Source organism: Gallinula chloropus (assembly GCF_964237585.1).
Source record: "Gallinula chloropus genome assembly, chromosome: Z".
In the NCBI taxonomy this organism is placed as follows: domain Eukaryota; kingdom Metazoa; phylum Chordata; class Aves; order Gruiformes; family Rallidae; genus Gallinula; species Gallinula chloropus.
Window position 1 is genome coordinate 12,360,409 of NC_140089.1, and position 17,502 is coordinate 12,377,910.

General features: G+C 43.2%; 1 protein-coding gene across 1 annotated transcript in view; it reads right to left on the reverse strand.

Moving 5' to 3' along the window:
- Positions 1-6,504: 6,504 nt before the first annotated feature.
- The window catches only part of PLPPR1 (phospholipid phosphatase related 1), a gene marked incomplete at both ends in the record, with an annotated part of 74,291 nt that continues 63,293 nt past the window's right edge, over positions 6,505-17,502 (reverse strand). Inside the window, 4 exons of the mRNA XM_084278924.1 lie at positions 6,505-6,537; positions 8,388-8,519; positions 10,397-10,573; positions 16,958-17,208. Coding sequence (XP_084135050.1) covers positions 6,505-6,537; positions 8,388-8,519; positions 10,397-10,573; positions 16,958-17,208 — 593 coding nt within the window. The remainder of the gene's footprint in view (positions 6,538-8,387; positions 8,520-10,396; positions 10,574-16,957; positions 17,209-17,502) is intronic.

Consider the following 17,502-nt stretch of genomic DNA (forward strand, 5'->3'; position numbering starts at 1 on the left):
TTCAGGTTTCATTGTTTCTGTGTATTATATATGAAAAAAGACCAGAAGTGCTCCCTGTGAAACAGGGATGCAGTGTGGTCAGTGGCAGTACCAATGTATATGTTTTGGCCTTTACTGTGCTGCCCAGAAGTTGCAGGGTCCAGTGGGGATAAACGGAGGAAAGTAAGGCCCCAGCTTCTTCCCTGCACCTTGTAAACTTCTCTGGTTCTGAACTGTGTAATGGGCTTTTGCTAGTGCAACCTGGCCACAAAGGCTGGCAAACCTCAGGAAGAAAAGGGGACATAAGCCAACATCTTTTTTCTTTTTTCTTTTTTTTCTTTCCTTTCTTTTCCTCAAATTGAAAAGAAGGCCCTGTTATCGATTGTGTTTCTAAAAGCCATCACAGGTGCTGTCTTATATAAAACTCCAAAGTTTTATGTGAAGATAGATCTCAGAATTCCATCTGGCACTAAGTAGGTGATGGTGACCTGTCTCAACAGCCCTGTAAAAATTGCTGCCATCAAGGCAGCTTGTAAAGATTGTCCATGTCTGTCAAAGGGCCCCCTTTTTCTAAGTCCTTCTAATTGCTATCGGTCTTTCTTCTGTTAGGTATGCGTTATGGAGAAACATGTAATAGCTATATGTTCGTTTTTCTTGCCGTGTAACTGACAATGTAGGTTTGTTTTTAGTCAGAGCAGGCAAGTAGTGAAGTCAGGGGGACAGAATAACTGCTAAAGTCTGAGAAACCTGTATGGATTGTTCGCAAAGACCTCAGACCCTGTATATGTGGTATTTATGGGAATGATCCAGAAGTACCCCGGTTATACCACTTGTTCTGGTTTCTTTTATTTACAGGTACCTGAAGCATGCTTAGAAACTGCTGGCTCCCTGTCTTACAGTGATTGGTTTCGTTATTTGGTGGAGTCCTCAAGTGCCGCTTTCTTCTCGTAGCCCTGGAGAGATTTAAGAAACCCATTCTTTTCTCCTTCTGAGTCCTGGGGAATTGGGGAATAGCTTCAGTGTGCTACAGCGTGTTCCATTGCAGAGTGAACATGAGGGAACGGGATGTTTGGCCACTGCAGAAGGCTGGCTGTTCACAAATCCCTTCCCTGTAGTTTATGGGGAAAATACAGTGTGAAATAGACAAATCTATGTCATCCTGTCTGCTTCAGAGGCTATTTGGCATTGAGGAGCTGGAAGTGGGGTTTTTTTGTTAAATTCTCTCCTGCTTTCCATCAAAGGAGAGGTATTCACAGAATCACAAGGTTGGAAAAGACTTTTAAGATCATCAAGTCCAACCGTTCCTCTCCTATGCTAAACCATATCCCTAAGTACCTCATCTACCCTTTTTTTGAACACATCCAGGGATGGTGACTCAACCCTCTCCCTGGGCAGCCTGTTCCAGGCCCTGACAACTCTTTCAGTGAGGAACATTTTCCTGACATCTAATCTGACCCTACCCTGACATAGTTTGGTGCCATTTTTGGTCCTATCTTCAGGCTGAAGAGACCATTACCCACCTCTCTACAACCTCCCTTCAGGTAGTTGTGGGTGGTGATAAGGTCTCCCCTCAGCCTCCTCCAGGCTAAACATCCCCAGCTCCCTCAGCCGTTCCTCATAGGATTTACCCTCCAGCCCTTCCACCAGCCTGGTTGCCCTTCTCTGCACTCGCTCCAGGACCTCAATGTCCTTCTTATGGTGGGGAGCCCAGAACTGCACACAGTACTCGAGGTGTGGCCTCACCAATGCCGAGTACAGGGGCACAATCACTTCCCTAGACCTACTGGCCACACTGGTTTTGATAGAAGCCAGGATGCTGTTGGCTTTCCTGGCCACCTGGGTGTGGAGAATAGCGATGAGCAACACACGATTCAATATGAATTTTAGGTGAAGCCATCTTATTGGGTGAAATCACACAGATTATATATCTTTATTACTGCAAACGTGGCAAGCTAAAAAACTGCTAATTGGTTACATACACTGTTCATACCATACTGATTGCTTAGTGATTATAATGAGTTCTGATAAACATATCTTATAGCTAAATATCATTGGTTTACCTTTGATGCCTAAAAGCATCGGCACACCGGCTGTTTTGACCATCTTAACATGTTCTGTTACTCCCAAGTACCTTCCCATCACTGCTTCTTGGTTTAGGGTAGCCTGTACCCCTGTCATCAAGGCCGCTGTTTTGAGAATGTGATTATTAAGATCCTCTCAGCATGAGTAAATTTTCCTGTCTCATGGGAACAGGAGGATATTGTCAGGGCCTAAGTCTTGAGAGAAGAGAACTAGGCCGCTAGCAGGCCCGCTGTCTCCCCCAACACCTGGGCACACTGCTGACTCATATTCAGCCAGCAGCCAACCAACACCCCCCCAGGTATTTCCACCTCCTAGTTTCCTCTTAGTACCAATTATGCAACTTTCATAGTTCATGTAATACGATCAGGAGAGGGAGTGAAAAAAGACTGAAAAGTGGGAGGATAGGAGAGAAAGGAGCATGACAGCAGCCCCACCTGCTTTGCTCTGTCCAAGTTGCCTCAAATTCCCATTTCCTGAACCTCAGATACTTTGGTCTCTCAGAGGTCGAGTTCTCCTACTTCCATCAGCACACCTGTGCAAGAATCTGCAGGACTAACGTACAAAGATCAGACATGGTGTTTGAGACATGGAGCTTCTAACTGCTCACAACAAGCTGGAAAAGCATGTCTGCTTTGCATGTCTGGTCAAAGTCTTGCATAAAATACCTGTGCCATGGAAGGGCTCAGTCTTCTAGGTGTTTACATGATTGTGGTTTGGGGTTTGTTTTTTTTTTTAAATGCTTGGGCTTTCAGAATTACCTAATATCCATTTAATCCAATTATAAATAAAGCAAGCCCCACCCATGCATTCGCAAGAGGGCTGATGTTCGTTTGCTTTAGGCATAGCCAGTAGAAAAGATCAAAAAGTGTAAAGTAGCCAGGTGAGGCGAGGGTATCTCTTAACAGAGAGACTGGATGCCAGGCAGGAAGTCAGAAAGCTGTGGAGCCCTACAAAGAGGCTTCTGCCAGTGTGCAAGCAACGGTCTGAGGAGGCTGTCCTGCACCAGCAGTCAGCATCTTCGAGTTTGGGGGAGGATGCACAAACATTTTTGATGATGTGTCAACTTTCTGACCATACAGGAAGTCAAATAAGAGTGGGCAGGTTGTCCTGACCCTGGGAGTCACATTGCAGAGCCTTTGCACAAGCCCACAAGCAGGGAGTCAGGCACTGCTGCCAGTCTCATTCCTGAAGAGCTCATTCCTGAAGAGTGTGAACGTAAGAATGACATGGAGCTATTGGAGTGAGTCCAGATGAGGCCTCAAAGATGATCAGGGGGCTGGAGCACCTCTCCTGTGAACACAGGCTGAGAGTTGGGCATGTTCAGCTTGGAGAAGGCTCCAAGGGAACATACAGTGGCCTAACAATACATAAAAGGGGTTTACAGGTAAGATGGAGAAGGACTTTTTACAAGGGTGTGTAGTGACAGGACAAGGGGTAATGGACTTGAGCCGAAGGAGGGGAGATTTAGCCTAATTATTAGGAAGAAATTCTTCCCTGTGAGGGTGGTGAGGGTGGTGAGGCCCTGGCACAGGCTACCCAGAGAAGCTGTGGCTGCCCCTGGCTCTCTGGCAGTGTTCAAGGCCAGGTTGGATGGGGCTTTGGGCACCCTGGTCTAGTGAAGGTGTCCCTGCCCGTGGCAGGGGGGTTGGAATGAGATGGGCTTTGAGGTCCCTTCCAACCCAAACTGTTCTCTGATTCTATGAAAGCACACACAGCTCATAAAACCCTAAGATATGATCCAACTGCACCATGTTTATTTTACATTGTTTGTCATAACACTGGACTACAGAAGTCAGTGTTGGCTGTCTAAGCTCACTGTTCACAGCATGTTGAGAATGATGTGCCTCAGAACACGAACTAAAAAAAAAAAATTAAATCCAAAGACTAACTAAAGACTGATTTTCCACCAGGTCACAGATTCCAGGAGGTAGACACATGCTGATCCTGAAGGGAAAGGTATGTAGAAAAAGTAAATTGGGTTTTGCTATTAAGTTTAGACTTCCTGAAAAAGGCTGAGAGTACCATAAATCTAATATGGTAGCAAACACAGAACTTGCTAAAAGGAAATGCAGTCAATGTGTGTGATAGGTCTAACTTCACCTAACCAGTCATCCAAATCTTAGGCACTTGGAAACAGGCATGCCTGCCCCTGATGATCTGCAGCTACCTGCAGACCCCGCCTGGCTGTAGGCATGCCTATGCACCATGTCAGAGAAGACAGCAGGGTTCACTTGCTTTTTTCAGAGAAAAGAAGTCCTCTTACCATGCTGCACTGCAACTGGAAGTATAAAACTCCTTCAAGAAGTGGACAATTGAGATTCAAATCCTTCTTCAACTTGGGAGTTTGGGGAAGGAACACAAACCCGTATCTTCTGCTTTTAGAAAGACTGCTTGTGCCATCATGCCAGAGGGTAAGCAGGGGAGTATAATGTCACTACTAGTTCTGTGTAAGCTATTGACAGAGAATACCAAGGTTTGTGTTGTAGTAACAGCACACTGGGGAGGAACACAACCCCAGGGTCCACAGTTGCAACATCCAGGCTACAGAATATAAAGGTTTTATCTTCACATTCAATTCTCTGCTCACCCTTTGCAGGATCAGTGGACTTAGGTGCTGCCGACTGGGCATCTTGAATAGCTCAGTATGCATTGCTGACAAGCTTTCCTAACATTGCTCCTTTCCTAACACAGCAGAACTAGGACTAGTTCCACAGCAAAATTTACCCAGCAGAAATTTTCCCTGTGGAATTTGGATCAAAGTCGTTGTGAGGGACCTAGAACACTATTGATGGTTCCTCATGGTCACAGAAAGCCCAAGCCTGGTCCTTATGTTCCTAAGGCTGAAGCAGACCTAAGCAGAGTCAGAAGAAAAATAACAAGCTGGAAGAAACACCACAAGACCAGATACAAACAGACATCCCATTTTTTGTGTCACTGGCAAATGAGAGAGACCAGGCTACACAGTTTGGTTTTTTGATAATTTTTTTTTGCATTTGTTTTGGAAAAAATATACAAAAAAAAGCCAAGAAGAACCAACATGGAAATGTGAGGTAAACATTCCAGTAAAAGTACAGACAGAGGCTCCATTCCTTAAAGGAGACATACAGCAGTTATCACCATGCTAGAAGAATGAGATGCAGGAAAATCCTAGAAACAGTGAAAAGTCATGTAATGAAGCCTTTGCCCCAGTTGTAGCCATTATAAACGGGCTCAGTTTTGTTCTCCTCCCCACCCCACTTAACTGTCTTTTTACTCCTTAAACAAAGTTGTTAAATTGTAAAATAGCAGGTTTTCATATAAATTCCGTGCGGCAGAATTTACAAAAAAGCAGACTGCTACTGGCAGGTTTGGTTTTGTATTTTTTTTCTTTACTTCCCTTTTTTTGACTTGCCAAAGCCCCTCAGTGAAAAACAACACTGAGAGGGGTAAAATCAACTTCTTGGTTCTGCCAGTTGGCATGAGGAGTAACACCGCTCCTCTGAAGAAGTGGTGTCGCTTTTCCTTTGTTACCCCACATATCTATGATGAAATTATGAAACACTTAGAGCGCAGCCTCAGCTCCACAGTGGTGGCTGTATATCCCCATAGTCAATTCCTGAAGCCAGGTTTCACTGGGAGCTTTAGCTGGGCCTCAGGGAGGAACGAACGGAGATCTAGGGAGATGATATAGTCAGCTCACATGCTATCAGCTACTACTATAACTTCTCATGTCCAGTCCGTCTATACTGCAGACTGCGTACATTGTTTTAGTTATTCTTCAATAACCAGCACAATCACCCACACCAGAACAATCAGGCTTTGATTCAGTAAGCTGCTTAAGGATGTACTTCAGGTCTGCCAAGCAGTCTGCAAACTGGATGGCTTGCTGAAGTCCGTAATGCTAAGGAATGCTTGAGTAGCTCACTGAATCAAGGATGGATGCTTATAACTTGTTGATAGTATACTTTGGGTTAGATTCCTGATCACCATTATTTTAATCTCAGCCCAATATATGCAGTTACTTCAGATCTATGCTGAGCTTACTCAGATCAGAACCTGACCCACTGGTAGAAGCACTTCTCATGGTAAGAAAAGGTAAAAGTGATTTTTTGTCCCCCCCAAGATATATAAATTCAAAAATGAAAAAAAAAATCGTGTACAAATATCACATAACAACATCAACAATTCCATAAATTTAGTTCCTCAGTGCACACTTTAAACAAGAAAATGGTTTTTTTGTTCTTTTTTCCATTTTGCTTTTAAAGTCTGGCATAATAATATTAAAGCTGACAAAAAATCAGGGCAAGCTACATCACTTCCTCATACAAAAAAAGTACAAAACATTAGCCTCTAACTAGACATAACATAATACTGGTCATCACAGTTAGACGTTTAGTAACTGTGTGTCTTGGAGTATTGTACTGGAGGGTAATAAAAAATAGCTTCTGTTGCCAATCTTCCATCTCAGGTTACTTCAGTCATAGAGGCAGAGTGATTCTGCAAAGAGGAAAAGGCAAACACGTGAACATTTGTATCCATCTTGGCATTTACATATCCCAGGGTGTAAAAGGAATGAGAAAAACCTTCAGGAACAAAATCTGTTGCCTGGCTGATGCAGGACTCTAAAATGAGGAGCTCACTGCAAACGTGCTGCAGCCTATCCTGAGCTCAGAGTGGGAACTGCTGAAGTCAAGCCCTGCTCCTGGGCTGGGAACACTGTCAAACAGCCTTGAGAAACAAGGGGCTGCTCCTTCAGCAGGGACTTAGGGGACAGGCGGGACCCTGTCCGTAGGGACACGTCAGGACAGGCGCCTGGAGGAGCACAGGTTGGCTTCACGTGATGTGTGCTGGTAGATCCTACCCTGTTTGATCCTAGGAAATGTTAAGAGCCTCAGACCATACACAGATGGGATCATTATGCCAAAACTCATACAGGCACAGATATACAACACAGAAGTCCTCTTCAGGTGGGACCAGTGTTGAACAGTAACCTTTTTGGAAGCCAATGTCCAGGACTTCAGTGGCTGTACTGAATTGTCCTCGGATCATGCTGTATCTGCGGGGTTTGTGTGGGTGCAAGGCAGAACAAGAGTGGGAATGGATGCAGGAACTGCACAGAGGATGCTGCATCTCCTATATCCAAAGAAAAAATGAGCAGCCACTTTTGACTTGTTTATAATAGCTTCAGAATAGGATCACTTTCTTTTGCCAGCCTGCTCCTGCATGGTAGACGTATGATCATTTAGAGGCTGATACGCTGAATCAGAGGAAAGTATCTTGATTATAGTAGACATTAACAGATAAGGCCTAGTCCTTGCCTGCACTTCCACAGTCTAGAAGCTATAAATAGCTTGCTAAACAATGTTCTTCTCAGTGTCTATGAATATTTAAACCTGTCCAGCCCTTCTGTCATACACAGTGCAGTGTGGATATACAAGCAGCATTAGTTTCTGGACTGCAAGCCCATCAAGAAAACAGTTAATGCACACAGTTCTGCAGGTTTAGTTGAAAGTTTTCCAGCAAATTTTTGCCTAATTTAAAGTGACTTTTCAGTTAAGCAAAATATGTCCACGCGTTAGAAACAGTGTCTTTTCCTACTTTTAATTCCTATTTTTGTTTATTTAAAGAAAGGTTTAACAAACGTTACTACTGATTCTGCCACATCCCATGTGCACAAGAATGACAAAAATCAAATAAATTACACCAGGACATTTCAGATAACTGATAAACTACAGCTTCTTGTCGCTCACAGAAATTCTTGGCAAATGTAATTTGCTTTTCTGTTTTGAAAGGTCTGGGAATGATTCAGTTATGCCAACATAAGCCATGTGAAGTTAGCAGTTTAACAAAAGCCCATCAATGTTGATGGTCCCACCAGCCTGTTTTCTGCAAACTTGAGAGAATGCTATTAACTTCTCTTGTGGTGATTTAGATATAAAAACCAGGGTTTCTTCTTCTTATAGAAGATACTAGGCAGTAATAAGGATAAAAACCTAATCTCTGTAATATTTTTCTGGAGAGTATAATTTATCCTCAGGATTGTGAATGTCAAGACTAAATTTTTAAGACATCCCAAAAGCATTTCTAAGTGTAGTTAGATGGAATTATCTTTACTTTTTTTCTCAGTTTTCTATTGTTCTAAGCAAAAGGGGTGTTTTTATCAAACAACATGCAGACACATGTGAAATCCTACTGCTCTGCACAAGGGAAGATGATCTATGGTGTTTGGTAGTTTAAGGGATCGATGCCCCAAAACAAAGTCTCCCCAGCAAATTCACAGCTAGTTTTTACTCTGCCATAATGGAAAATGTGCTTGATGATGGTCTGATTGAAAGGATTTACAGTACCTGTGCACTCAATGTCTCCAGAGGACTTTCCACTCTTGGAAAAGCCATTAGTGGCATTCCTCGTGGGTCTTCAGGCTTCGGTTTAGAAGGAGCTCCATGAGTGCCTCTAAAGTTATGGACAACACATATCCCCTGTGTAATGCAGAAAAAAAAAAAACACCCAGGTGAGGTCAGCACATTCTGTCCCCAGGAAAAACTCACGGAATTACCATGACAGTGTTTCAAAGAACTTTACCTCTTTTGTTGTCCAGGCTATCATCTGTCTCATCCTGGGGCTACAGTGCAGTTACTGACATGTTGCCAAGTTACCTTGGCAAACAGGTTAATCTGGCCTCTAATCTGAGGTGATGAACCATTCTCAGCCTTTTTATATTTCACACAGCAGAGACTCCAATGTCTATTTTAGCACCACAGAACTATGGATTACACTGATGATACATTGGATGAATATTCCCATCAGACTCTGATCATTTCCAAACAGTGAAAAGAGCTCACTGGATGGCTGAATCTCCCTCACATCTGGGTGACATCAAGCTGATTTAGAATGATTCCTGTATACTTCCAGAACAACTGCTGTGGTATTTATCCTACAAACCCTTCCCTGTGCATGACCAGACTTATTGCATCTACACGGTGATGCTAGTAAGCACAAACACACCTGGCAGGTTGGGGCTTGTGAACATGTAGAAAAAAAGATGGGTGCTGTTGTGTCTAATGTCAGAGTGATTCCTGAAGCCGGCTCCTTGCTGGCTCTTAGCTGCTCTTCAGACCTAAGCATGGAACAGGGTGTAGTCTGGGCGAGTCTTGTGCTGGCAGCAAGAATCTCAGAGCACCTCTCCTCTCCAAGCTCCAGAGAGACCCCCTTCCACCACTCTGCAACCGAGATCAAGGCATTTGCAGCATGGCAGAAGGTCTGCAGGGCCAAATGTGTCTGGGAGCTGGCTGTCACTGCTATAAACAGGTACAAGGAGAACACAGATTGTCCTGACCAGATAAATGGGGTGACTGCCTCTTAAATTGCATGAGGTAGAATTAAACTGCCTTTCCTTGTGGGTATCAAACTACTTACATTAAAGCCAAGAAGATTCAGGTCAGAGGTTGCAGACATAATTTTATTTAAAGGGAAGTCAGGAATAAATGGTATGTGAAGGTTTGGTGGTGAAGGACAGAAGAGAAGCCTAACCCTCCTGATCACAGGGATAAAGTCCCCTTTGCCATGCAGTGGATAGTTCTGAAGCATATTTTAATTATGGAGCCAGGTACATTTCTTGGTAATAATTGGAACTGCCTTGACTGCTGAGAGGGTAAATCCTCAACAAGAGACCCCTCACCAAACAAAACACTTAAACCCCACAGACAACACAGGAGCACGTAACATTTGAAGTCCAGAGAGATGCTGCTCCCAGATTCTGTGGAAGGCCTTTGACACATTTTAATACCAATTGTAATACTTCAGATACTCATTTTATCCAGTGAGATGGCGAATAATTTCAGCTCAACTCCAAATGCTGCAGAAGGAGATAGACTTGTCTCCCAGGGAGTTTGTACTTCTTTCATGGTCTGAAACAAAGTGGGAAATCAGGGCCACTGCTTAGAGCTCCAGACCACACTCCATATCCCAGCTTTCTGCCAGATACTAGACAGTGTGGGTCTGCAACACAGGGGTGTCAGAGGAGAAGTCTCAAGCATGCCACCTGCAGATTGAAATCTACACCATCTTTAAAGCATTTTCCAGGACTGGTCAAATGAAAACATGTACAGTAATCAAAATAATCTCGAAATATACACAATACACAAATGCAATCGTATTAGCCTTATTAATTAGTATCAACCTGATTTCATATTAGGATTTTCTCCAATGGTACCTTGAATTATATGGGGCCAGAATTAGTTCGAAGCAACCGGATTAATCAGCTACAATAGGCCACAAGAGAATATTAGTTTTTTAATTTTTATTTTTTTTAGCAGAGGTCTTTTTGATGGGAATGTGGAAGGACTGATGGGCTTACCAGAAACAAAGCTACAGCACTCCCCAGGATGAAGCCTGCGATCACGTCCGAACAGTGGTTTCGATACTCAGAAACTCGGTTTAGCCCGGTGAGGAACGCAGCACACAGGGTACCCAGGCACAGCACTGGTTTGGCTAGCCTGCTACTCTTTGTTTTAATTGTGCTTGTGATGTACATCTGAAACAAAGATGAAAGCCAAAAATGAAAAGGGCCTCTCTCAGAAACGCATCTTTTTCCACCCCAACAAATCCAAAATCAGCAAGAACGTGACAGAACCCATGATTCATTAAAAAAAATGCACTGGGAAATGAAGGAAGAGGTTTAAGGTAATTCAGAGAACACTTTTAAGAGAACAAAGCAGAGAATAAAAAAGAGCAAAACCAAAACCTGTTAAATGCTGTTTCAGGATGTCAAATATCTCAGCTGCATTTACACAGTGGACATCTTCTGAGCTGCTATGTACGGGCTCACTTCTTGTGACTTCCTAACTTGTGCATGTCCTTGCTAATGTACTAGCAAACACTGACTCTGAATGTACATGGCTGAATGTTGGTAAAGGGAGTCAAGATGTTTATACTCACAGAATCCCACAATCACAGAATCATAGGGGTTGGAAGGGACCTCCTCCAGAGTTACTGAGTCCAACCCCCGCCAAAGCAGGTCCCTAGGACAGGTCGCACAGGTCGGTGTCCAGATGGGTCTGGAATATCTCCAGAGATGGAGACTCCACCACCTCCCTGGGCAGCTTGTCCCAGGGCTCTGTCACCCTCACTGGGAAAAAGTTCTTCCGCATGTTGGTGCAGAACTTCCTGTGCTCCAACTTGCAGCCATTGCCCCTTGGCCTGTCCCCACAGAGCACTGAAAAGGGACTGGCCATTTCCCCCTGCATCCCCTGCTTAAGATATTTATAAACATTAATAAGATCCCGAAGATCAAGCAAAGCAAGACTGATGGCAAACCAACTCAATAAAATCCTTTTCAGCAAGGAAGCATGGATGCCTCCATGATTCCCACAGCTTTGATAAGCAAAGCAAATGCATCAAACAAACACATTTGCCAGGAATGTCTCCAGATGACACACTGCCTCCCAAACAAACCTCATCTCTCTGTGAGATGACCTCATTTCTGGGAACAGGCGCTGCTGAGCACTCTGCCACGGGTGGCACTGAATCAGAGCAGGACTCTGCAGGGTGGTAGGGACCCGAGAGTCGTTCTGCGTTGTCACTGCTGCAGCAGCTGAAGACACCACGCTGGCTCCCCACTGCCCTTCTCTGGCCAAGGCTACAATAGCTTGGCTAGGGTGAGGGTTTTTTCCTGTGCCTGTGCTGAAGGAAGTCTGTGGGTGTTTGACTTGGTGCTTTCAATTGCAACTACCAGCTCAGCTTGCTTCACATTCCATGATTTGTTCGGCAACCGTGAGCAACTGTTTTACTGTATTTTAATGCCTGTCCCTTTCTTCATGACCCAGGTATACAGAAGTCATTGTGGCCTGGCACACAGTTTTGAGATCAAGAAACAGAGATCATATCCATTATCAAGGTCCTTCTGTTCATTGCCTTTAATATAGTCATTTATTCTGCTGTATTGTCGGTATTTTTTACTCTTAACTTTCTCCTTGTCCATCCTTCTTGTCCCTTCTCCCTGACCAGGCCATCAAATGTCCCTACAGCTGACTTTTCCTTACTGGCTGGTGTTAAAAATGTTAGCTCTAAACTCATTACAATACACAACTCTAGAATAAGGGAAGGGACACAGCATCCCTTGGAAGGGAAACTGGACAGCCCAGGGAAACTGACTGGGGACAGGCAGATCCGACTGCTTTTGGGCTTGTACACAGGCAAAATCATACCTCTACCTGAGCTGCTCTTTCAGCAGCTGCATTTGCCAGATCTCTGCCTGGGGAAGAGAAGTTTTCTTTCCTTGAATGTTCTGAATGTGCTTAAATTCATCATTTAAAGGTGAATTCACTTTATTAACTGGAACGCTGAGCTGTGTAACTGCACTGGGAACAGGGATAAGCTACTCGAGAGGTTCCTGCTTGCTTGCTTTCCCCAACCTAATGCCTGCAGCACATGCCTTGACATGAGAGCTGCCAGCTGAGCACTAGGCGGCAATATTGCCCCAGTCTTTGCTGGTCTGTTGAACTGCACCTATCGCCAAAGCTCACCTTAAGGTTCTTCTTCAGAAACAAAAGAAAAAAACCATCACTGAAGTGCCACTGTGTGAATAATTACTGCCCACCTTTTCATCCTGTGTATTTTTCTTGTGTTTTTCTTTAGCAGAATCCAACTCAAAACATCAACAGGGAGCTGGATTCTTTCCCCTTCCCCACCAAGGTACTACAGGTTTACAACATCCCAAGGAAAAAGCATCAGCTCTTTAATACAGCTGTGCAGTCCTGCTGGATCAATCAAAAATCTGACCTACAGAGAATAACCCAGGAGTGCTTGTTTTCTTACAGGGATGAGATGAAGAAAGATCTTTGGGTTACCCACATGGGAGAGTTCTTATTACAGATGGGAAATATCTAATATGTTTGAAGTTTCACACATCTCAGCAGGAAAATGTAAACTTGAAGTAATGAGAACACTTTTAGAAATGAGGGTAATTAACCATGTGAACAGATTGCCAAAGGAAATCTGTTGAACCCTCATGAGGGGGGTATAAAACAAGACAAACTGTTTTCCTAGAATATATGCTCCAGTTGGTCCATAAATCACGCACTGAGCTCAGAAATAACTGGGAGAGCTTCTCCATTCTGGTCAGACTTCTTGATCACTGCAGTCTGATCTTTATTGTCCTGGTCCCTAAAGCCAAGATATTTTATAAGATTCTCACAATGTAGTTTACCCTTCCAATTCCAGCATGTTTTCAAGGCCTTGAGAGAGTCAGCTACATTTTATTTCCTACACACAGCAGCTGCTGCTTTGAAAATTTCCCCCAATGATATTTATAGAGTACATTTACTTACAAAATTATAAATGTCAAACCCTCCCAGTTACTTGATGGGTGGGAGAGGAGTCAGAGAAGTGAATATAAAAAGATGTGAACAAACTAGAATAAATTGTATTAAAAATAAACTACCTATGATTTAACTATATAAATTATCTCTTCACCTCCTTTGCTGTGTGCTCGTATCAGTACAGTCAAGTAGTGTATTTAGCCATGTGCAATGTGTGATAGTAGTATTTATCCTGTGTGTAATTCCTCTCCCATCTTTTTCAGACAGACAAAAGCACAGGCAGTCAAGGAGGGTTTTTTGCTTGCAAGTTGGAAATAGACATACATGCATATATAGATAGATATAGGTGTAGATATATATATATATATATATAGATAGATAGATAGATAGATAGATATAGATATGTGCTCAAATATATGCTTGCATGTATTTAGAGTGTATGTTGTATTTATGATGAGAGAGGCAGAGTGGATGAAGTCTGTCCTGACCTTTCAGCAGGAAGTGGGGAGATTTATGACAGTTCTCAATTTCATACCAATATTGGAAAATTCTGTGTCCTACAGACTTTTTACAGACAATCTTTTACCACCAAGATTTCTACAGTAAGAGACAAGCAGAACTTTTGACAGTGGTGTGTGTCGTAGAACATGATGCAGTCTTGTATATGCCCAGGGCAGCTGCTCAAAGTGCCTTGAATTTCATTAATTAGTCTGGTAGATGTTAATGCAGAAATTAAATAAATTGTTGGTGTGGTCACAGTGACCTGGGTTGCAGATGGAATTTGCTCTAGTGTTCTTTGCTACTTAAAATTTCCCAAATGTTGGAAGTTTCATCTCCAGGTATATTGTATCATTCAAATCTAGTCAACAAGCAACATACCCAGGAGTAAATGACAGCTGCCAGGTCATGATCCAGAGTCACGAGCTAGAGTCTTCTAGCCAGGTGGAGGTGACAGAGAGCAATACTTGTGGATGCTGCTAGGGAAAAGCTTAGCTGAAGAATTCTTAAAACACTACTGCAGTCAGTGTAAGTGATTATCTGTATCTTTCAACCAGAGACACCCTGCTGTGACTGTGAAACAATTCTCCTTACTTTCACTCCAGAGGCAAAGAGAAGGATCAGCAAGGATCTTCCTTCTCTCCACAGTATGTGGTCCTGCAGTTGTGATGGCAAAACACTTTAATTCTTCATGCTGTGGTTAAACACTGCTACGCCCTTGTCATTCATTCCTCCACGACCTTCCTCAGAAGTGCATGAAGTAACTTGCTAAAAGATGATGTAACTGGGACACTCATATGCAACATATCATCTGGTTTTTGTTTTTTACCAGAAATGTTAATGAATAAAGGAGTATTTCTCACCTGTCACTTTCCCTTGGGAAAGGCAGCTGTGTCCTAACTGTACAGCAGCGTGTACTATGTACAGTGACTGCTATTTCTTCCTGCCATACTCTGGGGAGACTAATAAAACTCCATTAGGCACCATAGTAATTTTTGTGCAAGTAGGAAAGCCAAAGCTGCTGGCTGTTTTCTCTTTCCCCCACTTTAGGCAAGTGAGAGTCATCACTGCTTGCAGAGCTCACAAAAGCCATGCTTTCGGTTCTTCTCATCTTCTTTGACAGGTGACAAGAAAAAGCCTAGTTAATTAAACATAAACCCCAGATTATAAAATAAATGAACCAAAGAAAACACAGAGCCAATCCAACCACAGTAGGAGTACTTGTCTCTAGCAGACTAATGATCACATCAGTACAGAGACATCTGCAGAGGATGCTCAAAGTTCAGCAGTGGGAGGAGACTCCCAGGTCTCAACAGACATGTAGGTGATCAAAGACAATGTCTGTGCTGATTCCACTCTCCTGCACCCTCACATTCAAACCCTTTGGGTTTGGTGGCTCACATCTTCAGCTTTATGCAAAACACAGCTACTCCTAACCAACTGCTAAACCAATGTTTAGCAGCCCACATTACCACACCTATTAGAATCAACAAGATACTTCTCAAACAATCGCACACAGCACAGTTATTAATCAAAGTGAGATCTGAGCACTGCAGTTTTTGTGTAATGATCATGTTAATTCCAGCTGACAGGCAGAGAAAAGACAAATGACAACGCCTTTAGTGCTAGAGGGTGTCTTCAGGCAGAGAAATGGGCTAAAATTGGACTGCAGGCTGGAATGCCTTAAGGAAAGGCTTTTATGACCTTGTGGCTCAGAAATAACTCCACATCCTGGCTGCACCTGGCACCTGCCTACATGGGGAGATGTGCAGGCCCATCGCAGGTACTTTTGAAAGACTGTGGCTCAGAAGCACTGAACTACCAGGGACTTAAGCTCAGAAAGAAAAAGCAGTATTCCCCCTCAGGTGAATCATGCTGTTTGTAGAAAACTTGCCTTCCTAGGAAACAAGGGAGGTTGTAATCAGTTTAGGGCAGAACCAAGGCCAAGCTTGATCCTGGAGCTTCCATTTAAGGGTTTATCACAATGAAAAAAAAAAGCTGCTACAACAATGCCGAGTTCATTTGCAACTGCATTTCACACATCATTGCTTACTGTTCAGAAGTAATGCATGCAAAACACTGTGGGCTTTCCAAATGCTTCCCAACAAATCCTCATCAAAGGAGTTACCAATTTATATCTCCTGTCATTACTTGTGCAACCTTCAGAGCAAACAGTGGGTAGCCTCTTCATTTTATAGTAATAATGTGATGTTTTATTAATCTGCTACCAAGATCAGGGTAAAACAGTAAATATCCTGTCATTAGTAAGTTCAAGACTTTTCTCAAATGCTGACGACCTACAGACAGGCTCTGCCACTAATTTGAGTCAAGCTATTTTTGGGGAAAAAAGACCTAGTTAAATCATTTTGAGATCAGAGCCAGGTTAAGTCCCTGGATCTTAATGGAAAAAACACCAAGATTTCTATTTTCTGAGTAAGCTTTGTGAGTCACCTTCAAACATTACAGAAACTTTAGCCAGAGAACACAAAGGAACCACTGATTTGTTCCACTAGACTTTCAAAAAAAGATAATTTTCTTCCTGAGAGTTTAGCAGTGTTAACTCATCAAGATGTTAACTGGGGTTTGCTTCTCTATGACCACAGCAAAATTCTGACCCTGAATTTTATTACAACCTGCTCTGCATGGTGAATTCAGGTCCTAAACAAGGGGAGCAAAACAAAAAAATCCAGCCTAGTTCATCCTCCCACTGAAACAGGAGAACTTACATTTTATATGCCTAACAACCCATGGCACGTGAACAAAAGAAGCAGCAGTGATACAGGAGCCATTTAAGCATCAATTTCCTTTTCATGTTCATGAGACAGATGCAGGGAGAAGGAACTGACTGCACACACAAAGGCCTCTGAGAAAATCAGCAGCAAAGACAAGATTAGGACCTCATGCCTCCACATCACACATTCTATTTACTAGGACTGGTAAAACAGAGAGAGAAGGAGACTTTCCCCTAAAGATAAAGATGAATGCTCTCCCCAAAACGACCCTCTTTCTTCAAAAAAAAAAAACCCCGTGGTAAGAAAAGTGGCCCCATCCAGACACACATGCAGAAATCCCTCCAGTCAGCAGCCGTCGCTGGCACTCACCGTGGCATATAAAGCTGAGTAAATGCTCAAAGCAGCATGTTTGGATGGAAAGGACCTCCTTGCCTTTTCAATCACCTCCACGTCGCCAGTGCAGATGTTGCCGTTGTTTATGAACTGGTGGTGGGCCCGACAGTCGTTTCCAGTGTAGTTGGGTTTACAGACAGTCAGGAAGTAGGGAGCCAAGTTCCCAGTCACAACCTGCCCAGCGTTTACAAATATGTCAGTGGCAAAAAGTCCAAAGGCAAACACTCCTGTGAGGAAAGGTTAGAAACAGTAATTATTCAAACAGGTTTAAAAAAAAAAAAAAATCTGGTGCCTGAAAGGAAGAGACTTAATTATAGGTCAGGGACAAAAGCCTGAAGTTGTTGCCTGGACAAAGTCCCTGCTGACTCAGCAGAGTCCTGCATCGAAGGCATGACACAGTAAACTTCATGCTTAACTCTGACAGGTGCTTAACTCAGTGACTCCAGAAGGACAGAAACAGGCTGTAAACGATAACCATGTGCCCACACTATCTATTCCTGTACAGTTTCTACCCCAACAAA